This window comes from Muntiacus reevesi, chromosome 11, assembly GCF_963930625.1.
Source record: "Muntiacus reevesi chromosome 11, mMunRee1.1, whole genome shotgun sequence".
NCBI classification, from domain to species: Eukaryota; Metazoa; Chordata; class Mammalia; order Artiodactyla; family Cervidae; genus Muntiacus; species Muntiacus reevesi.
This window is the reverse complement of record NC_089259.1, coordinates 31,201,874-31,225,689: the sequence shown is the minus strand read 5'-3', so window position 1 is coordinate 31,225,689 and position 23,816 is coordinate 31,201,874. Positions and strand designations below refer to the sequence as shown.

At 40.8% G+C, this 23,816-nt stretch overlaps 1 protein-coding gene across 4 annotated transcripts in view; it reads left to right on the top strand.

The window, feature by feature from the left end:
- The first annotated feature begins 1,578 nt into the window (after nt 1-1,578).
- CDK8 (cyclin dependent kinase 8) overlaps nt 1,579-23,816 on the top strand; it is a 71,851-nt gene continuing 49,613 nt past the window's right edge. Inside the window, exon 1 of one of the 4 annotated variants that reach the window (XM_065902018.1) lies at nt 1,579-1,903. In XM_065902018.1, the coding sequence (XP_065758090.1) occupies nt 1,776-1,903 (128 nt within the window). In that variant the 5' untranslated portion in view covers nt 1,579-1,775. Of the gene's footprint in view, nt 1,904-19,057; nt 19,160-23,816 lie in introns of those variants that run through there. The other 3 variants (XM_065902017.1, XM_065902016.1, XM_065902019.1) reach the window with 3 other exon arrangements.

Here is a 23,816-nt window from a genome sequence, read left to right as displayed (position 1 = left end):
GAACAGGAAGTAAAAGAACACAATTTGATGAATACCATGGGAAAGGTGAAAAAATTGGTTGGAGGTTCAAAGTGGAGAGACAACGTGGGGAGCTTTCGTGAAAATGGTAGCAGTTTGAAAAATAAATATAAACATAAAATTAACATAAAATCAAAAAATGAAAAATAGACATCTAAATAAGGGGGATAAAACAAAATGAGGTATTATTATCAATATATCAGCACTGGGACTTCCTTGTTGGTCCAGTGGCTAAGACTCCACACTCCCAATGCAGGAGTCCGACGTTCCATCCCTGGTCAGGGAATTAGACCCCACATGTTGCAACTAAAGATCCTGAGTGCCACACCTAAGACCTGGTGCAGCCAAATGAACAAATATTTTTTTAAAAAACGATAAAGATACCAAGATTCCTCCAGCAGACACCTTTCCTCCCTTAAAATTATGAACAGTTTTTATGGATTTAGATCCATTGCTGTAATCATGGCTAAAAATGGCTATTCTTAGGAGCAGTGGTGCAGAAGGCCGTACTCACAGTAACATCATCTCTGAAAGGACAGTCGTCTGTCCCAAGAGTGCCACTTTCTAGGGGCAGCGTGGCCACTCCCAACTGACTCCCTTTTACTGATCTTTGCAATGCGTGTCAGCACATTGCTATCACTGTGCAGCCCTTATTAGACCGTGAATGACGAGATTTCCCGAGTCTGTGAGCCGTTGATCAATAATTAGACTTATTTTTCTTCGATAACGATAGTGCCCTTTAAACTCTGAAGTTCGGAAGCGGCACAAAATGTGATTCTAACACAGACTAGACTCCCTCACGCTTAAATTTCTCTAGTTAAGTTTCTGGCCCAAATCTGACTCTAGCGACAACGCTGTTTAAAAAAAAAAAAAAAATTTCCCAAGTGGTCATCGAAACCGACTCCCCTCCTTCTGGACTACGAATCCCATCGTGCATCGCTCCCACCTCCCCCCTCGCGGGGGGCGGAGCCGAAGGCGGGGCGGCCACGGCGACGGCCGGTGCATTCTGGGTGCTGTAGTCTGGAGCCCCGGCTGCCGCCGGGACAGCCCACGTGGTGCTGGTGGCGGCTGCTCTGGGCAGCGGCTACCGCGCTAGGTTCACGCGCCCCCTCGGGGAGCGAGGCTCGGCTGGAGCGGTGCGCGGCGCGGGCGGCGGGGAAGGCCGAACGGCCCGGGTCTTCGCGACGTTTTTGCGACAGCGCGGCCGCGTTCCGCGAGTCCCCGCCCTCCGCTCTCTGAGGAGGTGCCGGCTGTTGTGCGGCGCTGCCTTTCTGTCTGAGTGGACGGGAGAGCGAGCGAGGGAGCGAGCGACTTAGGGAGCGAGCGTGAGCGTGTGTGAGCGCGGCTAGGCGCGAGCCTCCGGGGGAGAGCCGCCGCGCCGCCGCCCGCCGCGGGGGCCGAGCGCGCGGCCGGAGCGCAGGAGCCGGAGCCCCGGAGCCCGCGGGGACAAGGGCAGCGACCGCACTCCCCACCCCCAGCCCCGGTCCTTCGCCCTCCTGCGCCCCCGGGTTCCTCGGCGTGTGTCCCCCCCCCCACCCCACCCCGGCCGGCCCCCGCCCCGCCGCCCCGCTGGATGTCCCCGGCGCCCTCGCGGGGCCTCCTTTTGCTCCTGCCGCCGCGGCCGGGCCGGCGCTGCGGCCGCCGGGCGTAGAGCGGGCGGCTTCCCGGGGGCCGCGGCTGCCGGAGCCTCCCGGAGGGCCCCCGCCCCCGCGCCGCGGCGCCGCGACCCCAGCTCCCCGGCCCCGCCGGCCGTGACAATGGACTATGACTTTAAAGTGAAGCTGAGCAGCGAGCGGGAGCGGGTCGAGGACCTGTTTGAATACGAGGGCTGCAAAGTTGGCCGAGGCACTTACGGTCACGTCTACAAAGCCAAGCGGAAGGATGGGTGAGTGTCGGCGGGGCAGGTGGGCAGCCTCCCGCGGGCCGGGCTCCTGGAGGACATGGTGCCCGAAGGGGGCCGAGCCTGCGCGAGACCCCCACCCCCACCCCGCGAGCCGCTCCAGTGGTCTCCGGGCGCTGCTCGTAGGGAGGAGGAGCGTCTGATCCACGGGCTCTGTACTTTTCAAGGGCTTTGGTGCCAGATTTCTTTAAATGTTCCTTATAAAATGTCAGCTTAAATGATCTTGGAGGGAGGGGTCGATTTATTAGGGGACCCTTTACCCGCCTCCGAACTGACATCCATCAGCCCGGAAGGGAACCTGGGATCGTTTCCCTCGCACAGGTTGGTGATGCATTTAAGACCCCATTTCGGTTTTATTTGTGGGGAAGAAAGCAGCAAGTCCGTGTGGTTCTGAAGAGTTCCTCCCGGTGATCGATCACCTGCGGCAGAAACGTAGCAGTTGCTGTTTCGCTATCATTAGCTGCGAGTTTTCCTAGAACAATGAGGATTTGGTGCAGGGTGGGTGGTGGGGAAAAAGGCGAGTGACTAATAGGGGTGTCTTATTCAGAGCCCCCCCCACTCCCAGTCTAGCAGTTGGCAAGGAACTTTAAATAGTCTCTTTGCTTTAAATGTTCTTACCTAGAAATAATTAAGTCTGTGGCTGGTAATGGTCCCAGTTTAGTTTCCTAAACCGGCAAGTGAACTGTTCATTTTTCCTTTGTCGGTAGATGAATGTCTTGTAATGTTGACAAAAGAGAAGACATTTCTTAGTTGAGAAATATAATCAGTTAACTCCTAGTTTTCCTCTTGTAAAAACGGATGTTGTGTTTCTCACCTTTGACACTATAGGAAAAGGCTGGAAAGGACGTCAAAGCTTATATAATCTTTAGATTTTATTATAAACATAGTAGGTTTACTTGAACATCACTCTTAGTTTGGTTAAGCTGCAGTTTAACGTTTAAAATAATTGCTTTTTTCAACAGATTAGATGGGAGGATATATTCAGAACGGTGTTAGTGCTTAAAAAAATGAAACCATTCGTAAAGCTGAAGTTACCTGGGTTGGGGGGAAGCCATATTTATAAATACTTCAGTATTCTCAATATTGGAAAAGGAAGGAGCTATGTATTCAATATTTTTCTTAGATTTACTGGGGTATCTTTCTAAAATACCTTAAAATGGACTCTAAGGAAGAAGATAGTAATTCTAATTAGTTTGGAATGTAATAAGTTTCAGTGCTTGTATGCAGCAATAAAGCAGTACTGGTATCTGCAAAGATAGGGAGCTGAAAACTTGATCCTGTAGGTGCTGCATGTATTCAAAAGTACTTTTTAGTGGAATGGATAGTTGGGTGACATTTGAGAAATCACTGTCTGGAGGTACTGCTGACTCTTGTTTAATTATGTTTCTCATTGAAGTATTACTCTGTAATAAAGTACATATTTAAAAAATTATCCTTGTTAACTTCCTATACAATGTTTTTAAGAGCCTTATACTCCTCCCTGTCCCCCAGTATTATGTAATTTGGAGCATGTTCATAAAATGCCCAATCCCATGAGGTTAGACATTGTAGTACATTTGACCAGTCTGTCATCTGTTCTATAAAATTCTGGTGACCTTAAATTCTTTTTGATCTCTCTGAAGAAAAGTTCTATTTTCATAAATTACTATTTTAATAAAACATCTAAATTTTATTAACTTTGAACATTTTATTAAAAACTGTAATGTTGTTTACTGGCAGGAGGTACTTTTGACCACATTTTATGTCTTCTGGTCAAGTTTTCATTTAGGATAACTTTAGGAGATTTAAATTTAATATGTACAATTTAAAAATAGATGGATGTAGGTATATGAACATTTCTTTATTAATGATAGCCAGGTAGCATTGCATTTGGAAACATTAACTTTTTGTTTATAATTCCTTGGGCTTGTTTTTCAGTAGCCATTAATGATTTTGTTCATAGGAAAAACTTTTTTAAAAAATGGATCAAATGTCAAGAGAGTTTTAAAATTACTTTCAACAGTTTCTGTGTTCCAAAGGGAATATTTTTGGGTTTGGCTTCTTATAACCTCACTCTGGTAAAATGCAGTATTATATTTATGAAGCTTTTTTTATCTTATGTCAGTGAAATGTAATTTAATGCATTTTAATCCAGGTAAAATAAAATTTGTGGCTATTTAATCTTTTATAAAAAGATGATCAGATAATTTGGTTCTAGTATTGATTTATTTTCAAATGAAATTATATATTCTGCAGCTGAGATTTCAGAGAACTCTAGGATCCTAGACAGTAACACCTTCAAAGAGAGTACTCAGATTTAAATAAAATGAAATAAATTTTGTTTTGATGTCAGTTCATTTCAGTCACTCAGTTGTGTCCGACTTTTAGACGCCATGGACTGCAGCACACCAGGCTTTCCTGTCTTTCACTATCTCCCAGAGTTTGCTCAAACTCATGTCCATCGAGTTGGTGATGCCATCTCATCTCTTGTTTGACTATTAAAATGAATGTATGTAAATGTATCTTTAATGTTGTCCAGTGAGCATCCTAGACATGATTAATTAGTAAAGGAATTTATATGAGAGGATTTAGCTTCTTAAATTATTGTTTTAGGAAATAAACAAGTTGGTCAGATCTTTGATTTTAAGAAGTAGTAACACTCTCCTGCCAGTATACTAAGTATACCAAGGCATTTTAAGGAATGTGGGGAAGGGGGAGTCCTTTGAAGCATGATTACATGCAGGGAAAAGGGACCTTTTATAATCTGTTAATTTCAGGTTCCAGTAGAGTTAAAACATAAATGTACAATAAAGCTTGGGAATAATTTGCTCTCACTGTCACCATAAATGAAATTGAGCGCATCCTTTGTGCCTTAACACCAAAAGGGTAGTCAGTGGATAGCAAGGGGATTCGTTTTCTTTCTGAGTCAATTGCTTTTCCTTTTTGCAGAATTTAGGCAACCAAACCTGTCTTGTTCAAAGGAATAGAAAAGTGTGAGAACCAGAAAACAATTTGTGTGTTTAAATTCTAAGTTCTCATTATTGGCACTGGGCATTGTAGAATTTAAAAATTAATTTGGGATAAGAGTTTGATCTCCAAAAAAGAAAAGCAAAAAGAATTTCTTGAATAGGGTTCTTAGTCTTCTGTACTCTGTTCAAAAGAACAAAAACTGGGCTTGGGATTTGGGGGTTGGATAATTGGGTGTGTGTGTGAGAGAGAGAGAGAGAGAGAGAAAGGTAGAAGAGAGGAGGGAAATACACAGAAAGCATTTGTTGGGGCACTTTTGTAGACAGCACAGAGATTAGTAGGCAGAAATAGTAATAGCTAAATTACTGAGTGAATCTTAGGACCTGGGCAAAGCCTTGACAGCCATCATCTGTTGAATCCTCATAGGTACCACACCAGTCAGTTGTGTTTTTTCAGTTTTACAGTTGAGGAAACGGAGGTTTAAAAGGTGAAACAAATTTGTCCATGATTATATGACTAATTAAATATCAGAGCTGGAATTGGGGGGTTACAAGCAATCTCTTACTCCAGACCCATGCTCTTAGCCATCATGCTTTGTATTAAGATAAATATAAGCATAGTCATGGGGATTTGGTGTTTTAGGGAGTCATTCAGAAAACATGAGTGCCTTATTCCTGGGCTAGTCTTTTTAGTTAACTTATACTTTCTTAGTATGTTTCTGAACAATCTTAGTTTTTTCTAATGCTGCAAAGTAAGTATATAACTATGTGGGTGTTTCTGTTTATTGTGTGTGTGTGTGTGTTAGGATGAACTGTTAAGTTGGGGAGACTGGAGAATTAAGTGTGAGTTCAGACTCTGCCTCTGATCACCAGTGTGACCCTGGGCAAGTCATTTGTCCTTGTAGACCTTTGTTTCTTTATTTCTAAGATTACAGGGTTTCAGTTGATAATTTTTTGGGACTTCCTAGTACTGTAATTTGAAGAAGTAAAAATCATGACTAGAAAATACTTTTGCAAGATCAGGTAAACAACTACTAAGATAAAAATTTTACTTTAGGCAGTAATATACTTCCATGTTTCTTAGTCTCATGCTTTAATGTGGATTCTCATCAACCGCCAGTGAGAAGACAGATAACTTCAAAAGACTTGTCAGCTCCCACACCTAACATGTCTTTTATCCCACTGTAGCATCCCCTCCGTTTGCCTGTGACGATGCCAGGTTCGTGTGGCTCCCCCACTATTGTGCACCACCCATTTGGTGGCTAGCGTGAGAGACTCATCTGATCTGCACTGATGCTCTGAGTCGGCTTTAATTCCTCAACTGTGATCAGAACTTGGTTGGAACCCTATCTTCCCCTGAAGGATTCTGGTAGTTTTCTTCTGAATATCGCTGAACCCAGTATCTAGCTTGAATTTGATATAAGTATTTCTTTAGATGTCAGATGTGGCAAATCCAGCATGTAATAATCCCTGTTATTGGGGATTTTGCATGTCCGGTAAGGAATATTCCTTGTAACATTTAAAACCTGTGATGGAAAGGGACAGGCAGAACATTCACTGTGCGTTTCTTACCTGCTGGCCGTTGAACTTACCTGTTTTAGATACTCAGTGAATTCAGATCCACAGGTTAGGCCTCTCTGAGGTGTCATTCTTAAATCCGATTTTCTTAGTAGCAAGACTGGCAAATTAATTCATTTTGGATTTGTTTGATTGTTTTACAGTTTCTTCTAACATTGAAAGAAGTCCATCCCCTCATTCATTCAGCAAATATTTACTGGATCCTTCTATCTGCCAAGCACTGTCCAAGGTATTGACAGTGCAAAGATGAATAAAATACTCCATTATTTGAGAAGATACCTGCTGAGGAAACAAACATGTAAATAAGCTATAGTAATTGAATAAGCACTATAATAATCAATACCAGGTGCTCTTGGGACACAGACATGGAGCTCCCAGCTTCTCTGCTTTCAGGGAAGCCCCTCACAGAGGGCAGCACTCTGTTGACCATGAGAGGAAAGGGAAGGTCTCCTCAGAAAGGACGTTTCAGGAGGACAACAAGAGTGCTTTCTGTTGTGCTCTTACAGACCCCAGCACAGGCTGTGGGTTTGGATTCTTTCTTCCCCTGCCTTCCCTCTCTATACCTGTCTGTTGCCAGCGTCTTCAAGCTCCTGCTGCGTGCGTAGTGCTCCACACATGTGCTGCAGATGTTCCCTTGGGTGCACTGAACCTGATGAGGCCCCCGATTCAGCACAGGGATGACTTTATCAGCACAGAGGTGGCGCAGTGGTAAATAACCCCGCCTGGCTTGGGAAGATCCCCTGGAGCAGGAAATGGCCACCCACGCCAGTATTCATGCATGAAAAAAACCCCACGGACAGAGGGGCCTGGCGGGCTACAGTCCACGAGGTTGCCAAGAGTCGGACAGGACTGAGCACCTGAGCGCGCATGCACGCTGCGCACCTCAGTTGTCTCGGAGGCACTTTGCCGCCAAGAACACTGGTGCGTCCGAGCAAAGCTGCCTCTGAAGTCCAGGTGTCTGGTTTAGGAGTAGCTCGCACGTGTGAACTGCCCCGGCAGGACAGCCTTTGGCTTATGACTCCCAATAGTAGATGATCTTCCTCTGGCCTCACTTCTGTTAGGAGTAGGGAGCCAGAATTTTCTAGCTGCTTGAGATGGTGGTGGCTGCAGTTCGGAGGGGGACTTCCTCTCGCTGGGACTCGGTGGTGTGAAGAGGTGGTAGGAGGGGGCTTCCAGCATACTGAATATCAGCCAGGAAGACAGAAATAATGATACATTATTATAAGTTATTGCTGGTCATTTGCAAACTTACCTGCTTTTTCAAAAATTTGTCCTCTTGGCACCTGTGTCCAGAATTATGATTTACAAACACTTGAAATAACCATATGTAAGGGAACTGTATATGTCAAATCAGTGTTGATAAATATATATTTTTTCCCCCTGCGGCTAGTGTCATTTTTCTTGTCATGTCTTACATTGTTGAATGAATCCTCGTTGTCTGGGTTTTTTTTTTTTTTTTTTTAATGCTTTTTCTGTTCTTAACTGCTGCTAGAGAATGGAAATCCTACTGTCCTTAGCTCCTTCAGAGCAGTTTGTATATCCTTTCCTTCACAGCAGCTTAAGTAGGCCTTGGCCATCTCTTTGAAACTACCTTGATATTTTTTGTCTTTAAATATCTCTTGTCACCCCAAGGCAGTTCTTGAAGTTGTCACTGAAAAGTGACTTTCACTCGTTATTTTGATCTTAATACTTAAAGACCCTTTAGTATAATTTCCTCAAGATTCTTTAGTGTAGTGACTGTCAAAGTCACAAATCCAGCCCCTGCTGTAGTAAGCTACTTTTACTGATAGAGTTATGTCATGTCGTTCAGGTGTGTCATCGCAGAACAAATGCCCCTTTTTGAAACAGATATATCACATACCATAAAATTCACCCTTTCAAAGTGTGCAGCCCACTGGCTTTTAGTCTGTTCACCAAGCTGTGCCATTATCACTGCTCTCTATGCCGGAACATTTTTCTCCTCTCAGAAGGAACTCCACATCGGTTAGTAGTCGCTCCACAGTTCCCCTTATTCTTAGGCCTTGGCAACCACTCACCTACTTCCTTTCTCCATGGATTTGCCTATTCTGAACATTCTATGTAAATGAAAGCACACAGTATGTGGCCATTTGTGTCTTTTACTTAGCATAGTGTTTTCAGTATTCATCTGTGTTGTGCATGTATCAGTATTTCATTCCTTTTTATGGTTGAAGACTATTGCCTTGTATGGATAGCCCATGTTTTGTGTATCCGTTTATTACTTGGTGGACATCTGGTTTGTTTCTGCTTCTTGGCTGTTTTGAATAATGCTGCTGTGAAACTTCATGTGCGAATTATTGTGTAGATACCTGTTTTGGGTTCTCTTAGGCATATACCCAGAGTCACATGGTAACTGTTTAGCTTTTTGAGAAACTGCCAAATGTTTGAAAGCAGCTGAGAATCACTTTGAGTCTCTCTACCTTGACTTTGGTTTAGAACCAGGATTTGTCCTTTGTCCAAAAGCCCTGAACACCTTAATTTCCAGGACACCTTATTCCCAGGACATTGTTGACACACTAGTCTATATCATAGTGATTCTGAAATTCAGATTAATGCAGCTGCGCCTCGCCCATTAAATCAGACTGCCCTTCTGAACTTATTCTCAGGCAGCACCTGTTGCTGGGCACTTTTCTCCCTCAGCTGAAATCGGTTCTGACATATCGCTTCAGAAATCCTAACTACTTTTTCTTAAAGTACAACTCCAATAATCCTCTCTTCACTCATCACCACACAACACATAGTTAGCTTTTCATAGATTATTCTGTAACTACTTCAGTGTGTATGTGATTACTGTTTATATGTCCTTTGGGTCTTTTCTGGTGAATGTTCATGGGTTAGATATTATAAATTTCCTCTAGGGCAGTAATTGTGTTCCCCTTACTTCCTGGCATATTGCCAAATGTTGACAGGTATTTTAATATTTTTTTATTTTTGGTGTACCTAAAGTTGATATCTGAAAATTTTCCTTTTAAAATTGCTAAACTTAAAAACTTGAGCATATTTTGAAATAAAAAAGTAGTGTCTTGTGAAAATACCCACAGAAGCTAAGTTTGATGGGCTGGCTAAATTAATACCAGGAACAGACTTGAACAAAACCAAAGGCCAGATGCAAGCTTTGTTAATTGAAAAAAGGTATTTGAAAAATTGAGCCACTACAAAAAATAAAGTATTTTCTAAAGTATACCTTGCCAATCCATCAGTTTAAATGGGGATCAAACCTTTATTTTTAAACTTAAGGAAAATATAATTAGTCTCTTAACCAAAGTTGGCATTTAATTTTATTTACGCTCTGTAATTGTTTCATATTTGAAATTTTCTTTTGTTATGTGAATAAATTATGTAGTTTAACAGCTGCTCAAGGTAACTCAAGTTACTCATCTTTCCAGGCAACCTCTTTAAAATGTATAACTTTATTATAACCCATGAGTTCTAGTAAACAGTCATCCTAAGGCGAGGAATTCCTCACATCAGGATGCCTGCTGTGAGTGTTTCGATACACCTGAATTTTTTAGGTTGTCTAGAGAACTAAGGGATTAAAAAAAACCCAAACTTGTCAAACAGTGGTATCATAGTTTATATTAAACAAGTCATTATTTTGGGGAAAAGAGGAGGTAGGTATTGAAAAATTATTTTTATGTGGCTTGTTTTAAGGAAAGCCAATAAATCTCATGAAAATTTTAAGCTCATATAGGATAAACACATTTGTTTGGAGTTTTTTCACTTTATGAAAGAAGTCCTTTAAGTAAGGGATATATCCTAACAAACTTATCCTGGGACTCAGTTTGCAAAAAAATTTCAATTTATACACAGTTCCCAAGAAAGTGTTAAGCACACAGTAAGGAGTACTTACGTTTGTTTTCTACTGCTGACTTAACATTGAAGGTTCTTTTAAATGTAAAATTAAATCATTTAAATATTTGACATTCCATTATAGTTTCTCTTTAGCTGTAATGGGGGGGAGGCAAATTTGTGTATTTATAGTTTATTTGGTAGCTATTCACTGAACGCCTGTAATATGCCAGGTTCCAGGTTCTGTGCCAGGTATGGGTGATTCAGCAGTGGACAGGCCACAGTTGTAAGTCTTTAGGGAACTTAAAGACTTTGAGGGGCACAAGCAAGCAAACAGTTACTTGTAGTAAGTGGGATAGGGCTGTGGTGGAGAAAGCAATGAATGAAATCTCCTATGACCTTATATTTTTTCACTCAAGAATATTATGCATCTTTCCATGTCTGTGAGTATAGCTCTAAATCCTTAGTTTTAATTATTGTGGGCATCACATTATTTTGATATACACACAGATTTATATGTAAATATGTATCCAGTTAACCAGTTCTCTAGTGATAGATGAAATTTAAGTAGTCTCTAAATTTTGGCCATTGCAGTGAGCAAAGAAGCTCCTAGAAAATATGACTACAGTTCTTCAATATAATATCAAGTTCTTGCAGTGGAATTTTAGGGTGAAAGATTGTATTCTTTCAACAGGTATATTTCTGTTATAAGATTAGATTATAAAATTAATAAGCTCTCAGGATAAATAATCAAGCAGAATGTAAGGCTATGCGGGAAGACAGCAGTCCCCCTCTTTAGGGACAGTCGTTGTCAGCCTCCTGTGTGTGTGCAAGTGGAAGCAGGTTTATGCCTGGGTCGACTTTAAAATTTAATACTTCATTCATTTTAAGCAGATAATACATGCGTATGTAGAAAATGTAAGTATACTGAGGAAGTGAAAACTTAAGTCCTCTCATCTCTTTCTCCTCCAGTCACCCATTTCTTCTTACAGAACTGTCCACTTAGATGTGTTTCTTGTGTATGCAGTCCAGCTTGTGGACACAAACATCTTTGGACTTAGTTTATGGTATTATTTTTTATGTGTAACCCTTATTTTTATGAAGTCACATTTATCAGTGGCTGCTGGGTTACATGTAGAAATTAGAAAGGTCTGTATGTCGTCATCTTAACACACATTCTTTGATGGCGTATACGTATGTTTTGTTCCTTGCTTTTCTCAGTTTTTATGTTCTGAAGATGGCTACAGTCCATGGGGTCACATAGAGTTGGTCGTGACTGAGCGATTGAGCATGCACACAACAGCCATAATAATGCAGTTCACTTCAGCAGCTTGTCATTCTGTTTTATGAACATACTATATTAGTGATACACAGATCCAATTGAAGACGTTTAGATTGTTTTCTTTTCTTTGCTTTTTAATGCTCTTAAACAGTACTGCAGTAAATGTCCTTTATATCAGTCTTTGCATACAGCATTCTCTCAGGTGGAGATAGAACTGCCCGGGTCCCCAGAGCCTTCCCCATAGGGAGGTTTGCTGTGGAGGATACCACTGGCAAGGAGCGAAGTGTGCATGAAGCAAGGGAAGCTCCCTCCTGGCTTCTCTCAACTGTTTTAGAGACTGATCAGCGTGCCAAGCACAAGTGATACATGACCCCAGCACATCACTGGTAGACTGCTGCAGTGCAGGTCTGTTTCCCAGGAGTATCTCTTTAACAGGCCTGGGCTTCAGGCTCTCCTGAGATCCAGTCTTATGTTGTTAAGAAAGTTTGCACCAATTACACTCTCATCCAAACTCCCAAAACAAAACTTATTGTGGAAGGAAGAAATGGGAATAAATACAATAATAACATGTTTGAATCATGGGGGTTAAATGCATTGTAGAGTCAGAATTGTTTTGATTGTTCTTTTGGAAACTTTGCTGTATGTTTTCTTTGCCTGCATAGTCCTGGGTATTTTAGATTGCTGGTTGTCATAAAGAAATTAAGACTTGTGGACATTTAAAATTACAGTCATTATGAAGTTCACATGTTATTTTATGTTCACATTCATGAGATTTCTCTGTTCCAGCTGAACACTGCTGCTGACCTCTGTTCCTGTCCCATGTGCCTGGAGCTCTTGATGTAGTGTCTCCCTCCAGCCACCTGTTCAGCCCTGACTGCGTGTACTCCTCTGTTGCTCAAATGATCTTTCTCTCTGTTTCCTGTTGCTTGACTGGTCATCTTTTCATTCCCTGACCAGCACTGTGACCCAGTCTTTTCCTTTTCACCCCTTTGGCTTGCTTTTTTTCTGTTTTGTACTGATTTTGACTTTGACCTTGTTCTTTGTTCCTTGTCCCCTGTCTCAGTCGTATTCCCCTCCGGGCTTGCCTCTGTGGACAGAAAGCTTGACCCTCTTCTGTTGCCAGTGGAATTGCTTAACTTTGTGTATTCAGCAGTGGTAATTGTTTATGTCGGTAGGCAGGCAGCTGATTATAAGATAGTTCTGATGTGTTTTACGAATTTGGAAGAGATTTTTTTTTTAAAGTCTTAAGCTCAGCTAAACGTGTTCTTCATGTACATAATATCTGCTCAACAGAAGTCGGAAAGTACGTACTTCTTATAGGCAGATAAGAAGCTGAAAAAGTATGCAAACATTTCATCTTTTTATCTGAAAACCTATTTTAGTACAGATGCATCCGGCACTTTTTGTGAGTTTAAACCAGATACCCTGGAACCGAAAGTTACTATTGTCCTGTTTTTAGCCAAGACTAGCTAACCTCCTCAGAGCCTTGACGTGTGCTTGAACGTGCATACGTGGAAAACATAAAGAAGCCTATGAGAGTCGTATACACATCTCCTACTTCACCTGTTGCTCTTCTGCACTTTTTTTTTTTGAAGGGAAGGAACCATTATGTTCTGAAAGGTGATTCAACCTGATGTTAACTTTAAATGCTTGAAGTTTTCAATGCAAGCCAGAAATACTAATCAACCTTACCACTTTATAACCTTTATTTGACTTGGATCATGTAGCATTTGCTCTATTTCCATTGCACTTTGTAAAACTGAACTCACCAAATTTAAGTATGCTTGCTGATTTTCAAATCAGAATGCAGCACAATTATGTTTTTCCTTGGTGAAATTCTGTACTATGATTATCCCTGAAATGTTTTGGAATGTAAGATAACATTTGTTAAAATAGTGACTCATTTTTAAGTGTTTTAAAAAGTACTTTTGAGTTAGTTGCAGTGTATTAAGTAGAGAAATTCAATACTAGTTGTCTTCATGCAGAAAATATTAGTGAAACCTATCAAGAAGTTGTACATTTTTACACATTCATAAAGCTTTCTAATAGCTTTATTGAGGTATAATTCGCATACCGTCCAGCTTACCTGTTTTAAGTGTACAGTTCACTGTTCTTAGTATATTCACAGAGTTGTGTGGTTGTCACCACAATCTAATTTAGAATATTTTCATCCCCCCAAAAGAAACCCTGCACCCGTTAGCAGTCGTTCCACTTACCCTCCAACCCTCCAGCCTTAGGCAACCGCTAATCTGCTTTCTGTCTGGATTTGCCTGTTCTGGACATTTCATTGAAATGAAATCATACAATATGTGGTTTTTTGTGACTGGCTTCTTTCACTTAATGTAATGTTTTTAAGGCCCATCCATGATTTAGCATGTATCACATTTTGTCTGTCATTCATCAGTTGTTGGATAGTTGGGTTGTTTCCACTTTTTGGTTATTATGAGTAAGGCAGCTATGAACATTGGTGTGCATCTGAGTCCCTTCTTTCAGTTCCTTGGATATACATGCGCCTAGGATATACATACAGATATGGAGTTTGGATATACACTTAGGAGTGGAATTTCTGGATCATATGGTATGTGTATGCTGGCCTTGTGAGTAACCACCAGACTGTGTCCTCAGTGGCCACACCATTTTACATTCCCACTAGCAACCCACAAGGGTTCCAGTTTCTCTACATCTTTGTTAACACTTTCTTCCCACCCCAACCTTTTTTTTTTTTTTTTTAATATAGCTATCCTTATGGGTGAGAACACTTAACTAATTTTTATTCTCATAGCAGTATTAGATATGAGATTGACATGCAATATACCAGCTGGATCAATTCATTTAATCTTTCTGAGCACTGTGGATTTCTTGTCTATAAAAACAGATTCATCTCACAGAGATCCTTTGTATAGTATATGATAAAGCATGTAAAGAAAGTTTTCAGGCTCTCATAGGGCCATGTAAATTATACATATTTTAATGTATTTATTAAATTAATCTCACTGATTCTATTGTTTGTGATTCCACTATTTCTCCAGTGCCCAATTATGCTAATTTGTATTTTTCAGGAAGAATTTGTGATGTTTATTACTAGGCAGTCTTCCTAAATATGTCTTTTTGCAGATAGTAACTTACAGTGCGTCTGCCTATGAAGTCATGGTTGTGTTTCTGAGAAATCTCTTACAAAAAATCTCTAATAAAAACAGCTCTTTCACTGGGGTATGGGTGCTAGAGGGCTTTTGTTGTACTTGGCTGTGGTATAACTGTTTTTGTAGTTGTGTCCTAAGAGGAATACATCTGTTGACTACACAGGACAGAAGAAACTTTGCTTCTTTATCATTTAGTCCCCTGGGTTGAGCTTCCCCAGCCTTTGTCCCTGGCTGCCACTGCCAGTGGTAAAAGAAGAAAAGAATGCTTGGGTAAACAAAGCAATTTCATTCCAGAAGGACACCCAGACAGTCAAACAGTGCATCTGTGTGTGCATATTCTTTGCATGCAGCTATTATTTTTCCTGTTTACTCTGTGCTGATTCCAGTTTGCATCGTAATAATGCCTTTGTTTAGAGACTTTTCCCCCCTAATTAATTGGTGATGGTATAATCATGTTGTGTTGTAAAAACTCATGCTATAAGAGACTTGCCTGTATTTGCCAGTACAGGGTAGATAGTAAGTACTGTAAATATTTGTTGGTTTCAGGTGACCAGATGACCCATTCTATAGATTGAGACATTTGTAATTGCTCTAACTCAGTGCAGTGTTGATGCCCAGCTCAGTAAACAGTGCTTATTGATAGGATCTGGTTGTACCAATACATTTGTTCTTGTTGAAAGTGTGTAAGTGGGTTCCAGACAATTGCAGGGGTAGTTATCTCTAGAAAAACACATGTGTTGAGGAGTTGAGCAGATGAAACAGTAGTCCCCTCCTTATCCAGATGGGATATGCTCCAAGCTTCCTGGCGGATGCCCGAAACCTTGGATAGTAGCATATTTCCTGTGTTCTCTCATATACTAAATGTACACAGCATGGTACACTGGACAGAGAAGTGATCCTCATCCTTGGCGAGATGCAAGATTTCATCATGCTGCTCAGGACGGCATGCAGTTTAAAACTTAACGAATTGTTTATTTTCCGTTTAATATTTTCAGACTGTGGTTGACCACGAGTAACTGAAAATGCTGGTAAGGGGGGACTACTTTGTTCACTGTATCATTAGACCGTGTGTTGACAACAAAGTGGAAAATGTAATCCTACCATTGTACAAAATCAGGAGACCTTTTTGCTTTTGACAAGCATCGTTTATGGTAGGAAGACAAGAACTAGAGTAGCTCTAGAGAAAGGCAAATATGATAAAATGATTGGGAGAAGAGTACCATAGTATATAAACTGAAAGGATTTGGGTCTTTCAACTTGGAAATTGAAGGGATAGATTTGAAGTATAGTCAGCCCTGGGCACAGAGTGGAAGGTCAAGGGCATTGTTTCTAGGACCCTTTGGATGTAAAAAATTGAGGATACTTGTTTCCTTTTTGGGACTTCCATGATGGGAAGTGGTTAAAACTCCATGCTTCTGCTGTGGAGGCTGAGGGTTTAATCTCTGGTTGGGGAACTGAGATCAATCACATGCCACTTGGTGTGGCGAAGATTTTAAATAAATAAATAGAATGATGTAGTGTTCACACATACATGAACTATGCATATCGTCCCATATACTTCATTTTTTAATTGGAATATAATTGCTTTACAGTGTTGCATTCATTTTTACTGTACAACAGGGTAAATCAGCTATGTGCATACACATATCCCCTCCCTCTCGAGCCTCCCTCCCGCCCCCCTTCCCACCCTCTAGGTCATCACAGAGCATTGAACTGAGCTCCCTGTGGTATGAAGCTGCTTCCCTCTACCTTTTTTACACATTATAGTATGTATATGTTAATGCTACTTCCAATCCATCCCACCCCCTCCTTTCCTTTTTGTGTCCACAAGTCTGTTTTCTACATCTGCACCTCTATTCCTGCCCTATAGGTTCATCGGAACCGTTTTTCTAGATTCCGTATATATGCATTAGTATACAATATTTGTTTTTCTCTTTTGACTTACTTCACTCCGTGTGACAGAATATAGGTTCATCCATATCATTATAAATGACACAAGTTTGTTCCTTTTCATGGCTGAGTAGTATTCCATTGTATATATGTACCATATCTTCTTTATCCATTTATCTGTTGATGAACATTTAGGTTGCTTCTATGCCCTGGCTAAACAGTGCTGCAGTGAACATTGGGGTGCATGTATCTTTTTGAATTATTATTTTCTCCAGATATATGCCCAGGAGTAAGATTGCTAACTCATATGGTAGCTCTATTTTTAACTTTGGGGAAACTTCCTTGCTCTTCTCCATTGTGGCTATACCAACTTAGATTCCCACCAGCAGTGCAGAGGGCTCCCTTTTCTCCACACCCTCTCCAGCGTTTTTTGTTTGTGGATTTTTTGATGATAGCCCTTCTCCTTTCCTGAAGTTGTTTGTGCCTTTTCTCTTGATTTCCAACCACTCAGAATGTTAACTTGTTAAATCATAGTTTTTACACACAGTTAAATTTTTTTTACCTCTTCACTGTATTTTAGTTTTGCATAATTAAAAGGTTGTAGATCTGTGAATGCTAAAAATCTTGAAAGTTCAAGTAGTTTTTTGTTTTTAAGGTATCACCTATTTTCTTGGTTGTTCATAGAATATGTAACAACAGCTTGAGTCATTATTGAACAACACTTGCCGTATAAAGGATAATCTGTCATAGCTATGTAAACTATAAAATAACCACGGTGCATTTTTTCTTCATGAAGCACCTGTATAATTGTTCTCATAGCTGTTTAAGTTAAAACAGTACTATGGCCAGTCAGTAACTTAACAACACTAAAAAATTATTTTCTTCTTCCTCTTCCTCTGCATATACGTAGACACATGTATTTTGGGTTGTATATATGTCTATCTATCTCATGTATGTGAAAGTTTTTATCTGTGTAGGTGCACATGTATATATATGTGCATGTATTTATATATGCATTTTAAATATATTTACAGTAATGTGATCAGATATCACTAAATGTGGGGGTTTCCATCAAAGTAAACAACTAACCCATGTTTCTTAAATCGTCTTCCCAGTGTCATTTGTTTGAACACAGCTCTGTGAAGAATAAAGTTATAATCATGGCATCTTGACTTCAAGAACTATATTTTGGCACTGGTAATTTATAATCATTCTTTTTCTCCTTAATATTCGAGCTAGAAGAAATGAGCAACACTGTAAAGAGAAATTAATGTGTAATCCTTTCCTCCCTAATGACTGGTCTTTCCTGCTATTTTGCATATCTGCCCATTTATTTCTGCTTGGCCCCAAAGATTTTCTTCTTAAAAGTAGCATCACATCAGGCATGTGAATATACCTGAACAGTTAAAAAATATTCACACACACACACAAAATTCATGTGTTGTACTCCAAGTATACATTTAGTGGTATCTGATCCTTTTACTGTAATCTTGTAACTAAACAGACAGAAAGGACCAGGAGTTTCTTTCTAGTCTCCAAGCTTAGAAATACTTTTTAAACTTTACGTAGTTTTTTTTTCAAACAAGATAAAGATGCATTTGAAGTATGAGAGCTAACAAACTGAGCTTGAATCCCTCACGATAATGCAGAGGAGAGAGATTCATAGCTAAGTTTACAAGAATCTTTGTAACTTCCTGGAGCTTGGCATCTGGAGCTGCCAAGAAACATGGAAGTAACTCCTGTTGGGTCTGTCTTGTTCACTGGTATATCTTAGGAACTGTAACAGTGCCAAGCACAGGAACGCCCCCCCCCCCCCCCAATCAAGAGTTAGTAGTTCTAATAATCTTTTAAATAAACTAATGTAATTAACCAAAAAGTTGCAGATTTCATTTGTCAGAATGACTGAAAGAGCCAACATGTTAACCTGAAAAGGAATTTTAAGCAAAATGTAGCATGGCTAGCTAGAATGTGTTCTCTGAGGGCTGACCTGATTTAAATGAAAGGGACTGTTGTTTCAGTTTGCTTTAATGCATTGTAACTTCGTGTAAGATAATTGGGTATCCTGTATGATACAGGCCGCAGGAATGCACCAGTACTAGAGTTTATTGGTCTACTGCAGCAAGGGCGGGCACACACCTGGCTCCCAGAGCAAGGGGGTCTTCCTAGGTGAGTGTGGGTGGAATGATTCTAAGGAAGAACTGAGGAGGAGATCACCTGTGGGCTGGATCCTGTCGTGGGGTGGGTCGTTTGGTAATTGGGTGCTTCAGGATTCTGCTCAAAGCAGGAGGAGTGAAGCAGAGCTGGGTCCTCATCAGTCAGAGCAGTCATCGCTCAGAAAAGGGCCATTTTAATCCTTTTGCCATTCTGCTGTAGCCTTGGGCAAAACTCCATTTCCTGCTTGCCTTTTCTACTGGCCTTGCCACTAATTTCTGAGGGATATCAGAGTTTGATTATCAGTGGGGTTTATTTTCACTTTCTCAGGCCTTATTTTTGGCGAGATTCAGCCCTGGAGGACATTGTTCTATGAAATCCAGCTCTCTCTGCTGGGATTCTGCTGACCAGGAGACTGTTCGGAGAGCCTCAGCTACTGTTAACTGAAGTCAGTATTTTATGAATATTTTTTGTTGTAAGGTTAGTTATTGAGCCCTCTGAAGTAAAGGTGGCTGTGTACTAGATGACTCTGGAGATGACATCTGAGCTCTAGCACACTGGCAAATGCTGAGAGATTATTAACCATTTGTAATCCAAGCACCAAGGTCCCAAGTGTGGTTTTGGCATAGACAAACTATCCTAGGTTTGACACCATAGGGGCTGTTTGTCTTGTTTACTGTTTTTAGTTGGCTATTTGAAAGAATTGCTTAGTACTTGAGTGCCCAAGAACTAGAGTGAGTTGACTTGCACCCAAAAGAATGGCTACAATTTCAACAGTTGGCCTGTTTGCAAATTTTAGTGAACTTCTGAGCAAATTGTAGCCAGGAATAAGACTCATGCAAGGAGTGACTCGGGGTGCAAAGAGCAATATTATGGGTATCATTGTTAGAAACAAGTGTCTGTTAACAATTCAGAAGTTTAAAGCAGCAGAGAGGATGGGAAAGAACTGAAAAAGAGAGCATGCAGATTAAAGCCTGACAGTCTTTGGTTCTAACTATTTAGATTTTGTTCTAAAATTCCTGAGTGTGGAAGCTGTCTCTCTCAGGCCACTTGATCCAAAGGTCTCAGGTAGAAGTTTCTCATTCTGAGATTGTCTTCTGGATGATTCTTAGGAATCCTCAATTTGGGTCTCTAGCTTGACAGTCTTCCAGTAATTTGAGGAAATGGTCTGTCATTGTTATTGAGAGCTGTGGATCCAAGGAGTTTTACTGCAGAACATGGCAAGGCCATTTCCATGGGAGCACAAGTGCAGTCTTTCCCTAATGTTGCTTCAGAAATAGCCAAATACCTAATCTGAGAGCATGTAGAGCTGGTTAAGTATCTGGCAAGGGAAGATCATTGTTTACGTCAGTGATAAGGTTGAACAGCTCTGGAAAATTGTTACGTTAACTAGAATTATTACATCATGCAATTTCTTTTTTTGTGATGGAAATAATTAAGATATAGTCTCTTAGCAACTTTGAAGTTTATAGTACACTGTGCTGTGCATAGATCTCCAGGATTTTTTTTATCTTTGGGTTGCAAGTTTTATCCTTAAACAATACCTGCCCAGTCCCTGAGCCCCTGGTAACCACTCTTCTGCTTTCTCTATTTACAGGAGACTGCACATGTAAGTGATATTATCTGTCTGATTTATCTCACCTAGCATAAGGTCTTCAAAATCCACACACGATCCGAATTATCACAAGTGGCAGGATTTCCTTCTTTCTCGAGGTTGAATAACATTGATCCTTTTTAGGTGGCCCATTACCCATCTTCACTGGATGCTTGTAAAATCTGCCACTTGTCTCCACTTTTCTGAAATACCTAAATACTGTGTCTTGATGTGGGTGGGCTTTCATTCATTTGTGATGGGAACTCATTGAACCCTTGCAGTGTTACAAATCCTGTCCTTCAGTTGCTGGAGTTTTCTTGAATTACTTTGTAAGTTTTCTGCCTCTCTTTTGTGTTCTTTTTTTTCTGAAACTCCTAATTATTTGGATTCCCTGGACTGGTTCTCTGATTTCTCTTGTTTTTCTTTCACATTTCTCTGTGTTTGACTGCTGCTTCTTAGGCTCTCTCCTCAGTTTATCTTCTGGCCTAGCCAGCTCTGCTTCCAGAGCGATCTTGTCCTCTCAGGTCTCAGCTTTCAGGATTTGACTCCGAAAATCCAGTTGGTGCTCAGCTTTCTATCAGCTTCTTCAGTTTTTTTTGATCCTTGTCATCTGTTACTGTTTGTCCACTTTCGTTCTAGTTTCCATATTTCTATGCCATCTTCTCTCCCATTTTTCTTCTTTACAAGTTTGTGCCTTTTCCATATTCTTAGTAGGCTATAGGAGGGGAGTCAAGTTTGATATGTGTTCAGTGCTCTGTTTTACCAAAACACTGCTCATTTTTGTAAGCACTCCTTTGCAGCCATTAACTCCCCGCCCCCAATCTGTTAAAGGCAAGTGTTCGTCATGGCTGTACCCTCTTCTTTATGGTCATGTCACATGACACACTTTCTCTAGCTTTGTTTGCATATCTTTAAATGTAATAATGTTCTCTTGTCATCCTCATTTGTTTTGTACACTCCTTGAGGTGAGGCACACATACTCTGCATCCTTTGGAGGCAGCTGACGTGCAAGTCCTGCTTCCACCCCTCCTCTGCAAGCAGGTGGACCTCAGGGCTGGCCGCGTATTTCCATGACTTTACACAGCTGCTGCTCATCTTTGCTCTTTTCCGAGCAGCCAGACCCTGCCTGTACTCAGTATTTTTGTTAACGCTGTTCCCCCTTCCTGGGGTGTCTCATGTAACTACTCATTTCTTTCCCCAACACCTCTTTCCTTTCCTGACAAGCTTCTTTAGTCTTAAGACCTTCTGCTTAAATATACTCTTGTAGAAGCTTTCCTTCAACCCTTCAAGGTATAGCTGAACATCCCCTGTGTTTATAGTACTTTATATAGAACCTTGTACTGCAGTTATTATTGATAGTCTGACTACTATGACTAGATTGTGACTCTTTCCTCTCTAGTGTGCCTTTGTGGTTAAAGAAGTGTGCTCCACACATCACCAAGTACTGTTATATTATGATGGTAATTAGGTGAGTGTTAAGAGGTGGTTGCCTTTTTGATAATTACACATCTTTTAAGTTTCTTTTTTTTTAAGTATTCTCCCATTTACCTTTCTTTTTGATAACTTAAAAAGATAAAACTTGTAACTACTTGGGGTGAGGGAGAGAACTGATTGCAGATTCAAATTTTTTTAGTTCAGTTTGAAGAAATTTTCACAAGGTGGTTTTTAAAGAAGATAAAGTCCACAGGTGGTTGTTAAGGGGGTGAATGAGTTAGTCTTTGGTTTTTTTCCTTCCCCACTGCTTATTCTCTCCACAGAGGGCTCTAGTTTAGGAAGTCATCCTCAGCAGTAGATATAACAACCTGTTACACTCCTGGGTTGACCATCTGTTTAAATTAGTACCTTGCACATGAACTATCTAATCCCTGGTGTATTTATTCTGATCCCAATTTCATTTTGGTTTTGTGTCACTCTCTTTAATGTCCCCTTTAAGTTTTCAGACATCATTCCGACTTGGTGAACATTAAGTACAGATATTCTTAATGTATTTTTAATATAATGTGTGCTTTGCTGGAAAGTACTTGTAGATCTGATTGTCATAAGACAAATCTCTTCAGAAAAATAATGTCATTGAGATTTATTTTTGCAACTAAAAATAAGGTGTAAATATGTTATATAAGCAAAGATAAAGTCAAGCAAACTTAGTAATTTAAAATAATAGAGTGTTAAATAAAATTAATTGATTTTCTAAGGAGTTACCCTTTTGTTCAGTCAAACCTTCAGTCTTTTCAGACTCCAGCTCTATCACCCTGCCCTTGCTTTTAGTATTTGACCTCATTTCCAACATCAGAAAAATATGAAAGCCATCAGAATGAGAACTCCCTGGCTTTTGCCTCTGAACCCACCCCTCCGCACCTGTATCCTCCTTGGTCTTCCTGTTAGTGATATGATGGAGAAGCATTTGATCTTGCTTGCAATCTAGTCCCCCGCCGCCCCCACTCCCAGCATTTCAGTCTCTGCTTTTCTCGTTTTCCCCTCTCGTTTCCTTTTCCCTGGACTCTTCCTCTCAGTACTTAACATACTTGAGTCTCTTACATCTTAAAAAATGTTTAATCTTGTGTACTACTCCCGCTACTGCTTTATTTTATCACCTTCAAAGAATCACCTGCGTCTTAGTTGACTTAATGCCCAAGTCATTGCTCAGCCTTCTGCAGTGTAGACTCTGCTGCTGCGTCACTGCAGCTATTTTTGCCTAGTCCAGCATCCCTCGGTGACTTCATCATTGCTAAATTCAGTGGATGCTGCTCAGTCCTCACCTTACTAGGCTGCTCTGCAGCTTTGGGTACTGTTTACTATTCTGCCCTTTCCTGAAATTCTTTTTCTTGCCATTCCTAGTCTCTCATCTCCCCTCATGTGCTATCCTGACTTGGATGATGGTATGTATACTCTAATATCTTCAGCTTTCTCTTTGGACGGGTCTGTTCAGCTTGCCACTCCCACGTAGGTGTCTCACAGGCATCAGACTCAGCCTGCACACAGCTGAGCGCTCGTCTTCCTGTTTCCTCTGACCTCCTGTGAATGATGCTGTTAGCCTGTTCCCTGAGGCAGGAGTCATCATCTGTGACGACTCCTGCTTTCTCACCCCCAGGATTCTATCCTGTGGGCTGCGGTGCTGCCTCAGGTGGCTCCAGCTGTCTCTTCTGCAGCAGCCAGCATCACCTCTCACCTGAGTCATTCTGACACTGTTGACTTAACTGATCTCTCAGCCTCCTGTCCTTACCACTACCCACCCCCCCACCACACACACCTCCCTAGCATTCAAAAACGGTAGGCAAAGATGTTTTCCCCAAAGGAGGTTTGCTATTCTCCTGTTTAAAAATCTTGAATGGAGTGTCTCCTCTTGTTCTTGGAATAAAAAGACTTGTATGATTTGGTTCCTAATTATATCCCCAGCTTCATCTTCAGTTATTTAATGTGACTATTTTTCAAGTGCTTTTCCCTCCCTTCAGGTGATACGGCACACTGTGTTTCCCTCTTAACACACACACACAGCACAGTTCTCAGAGTGTGG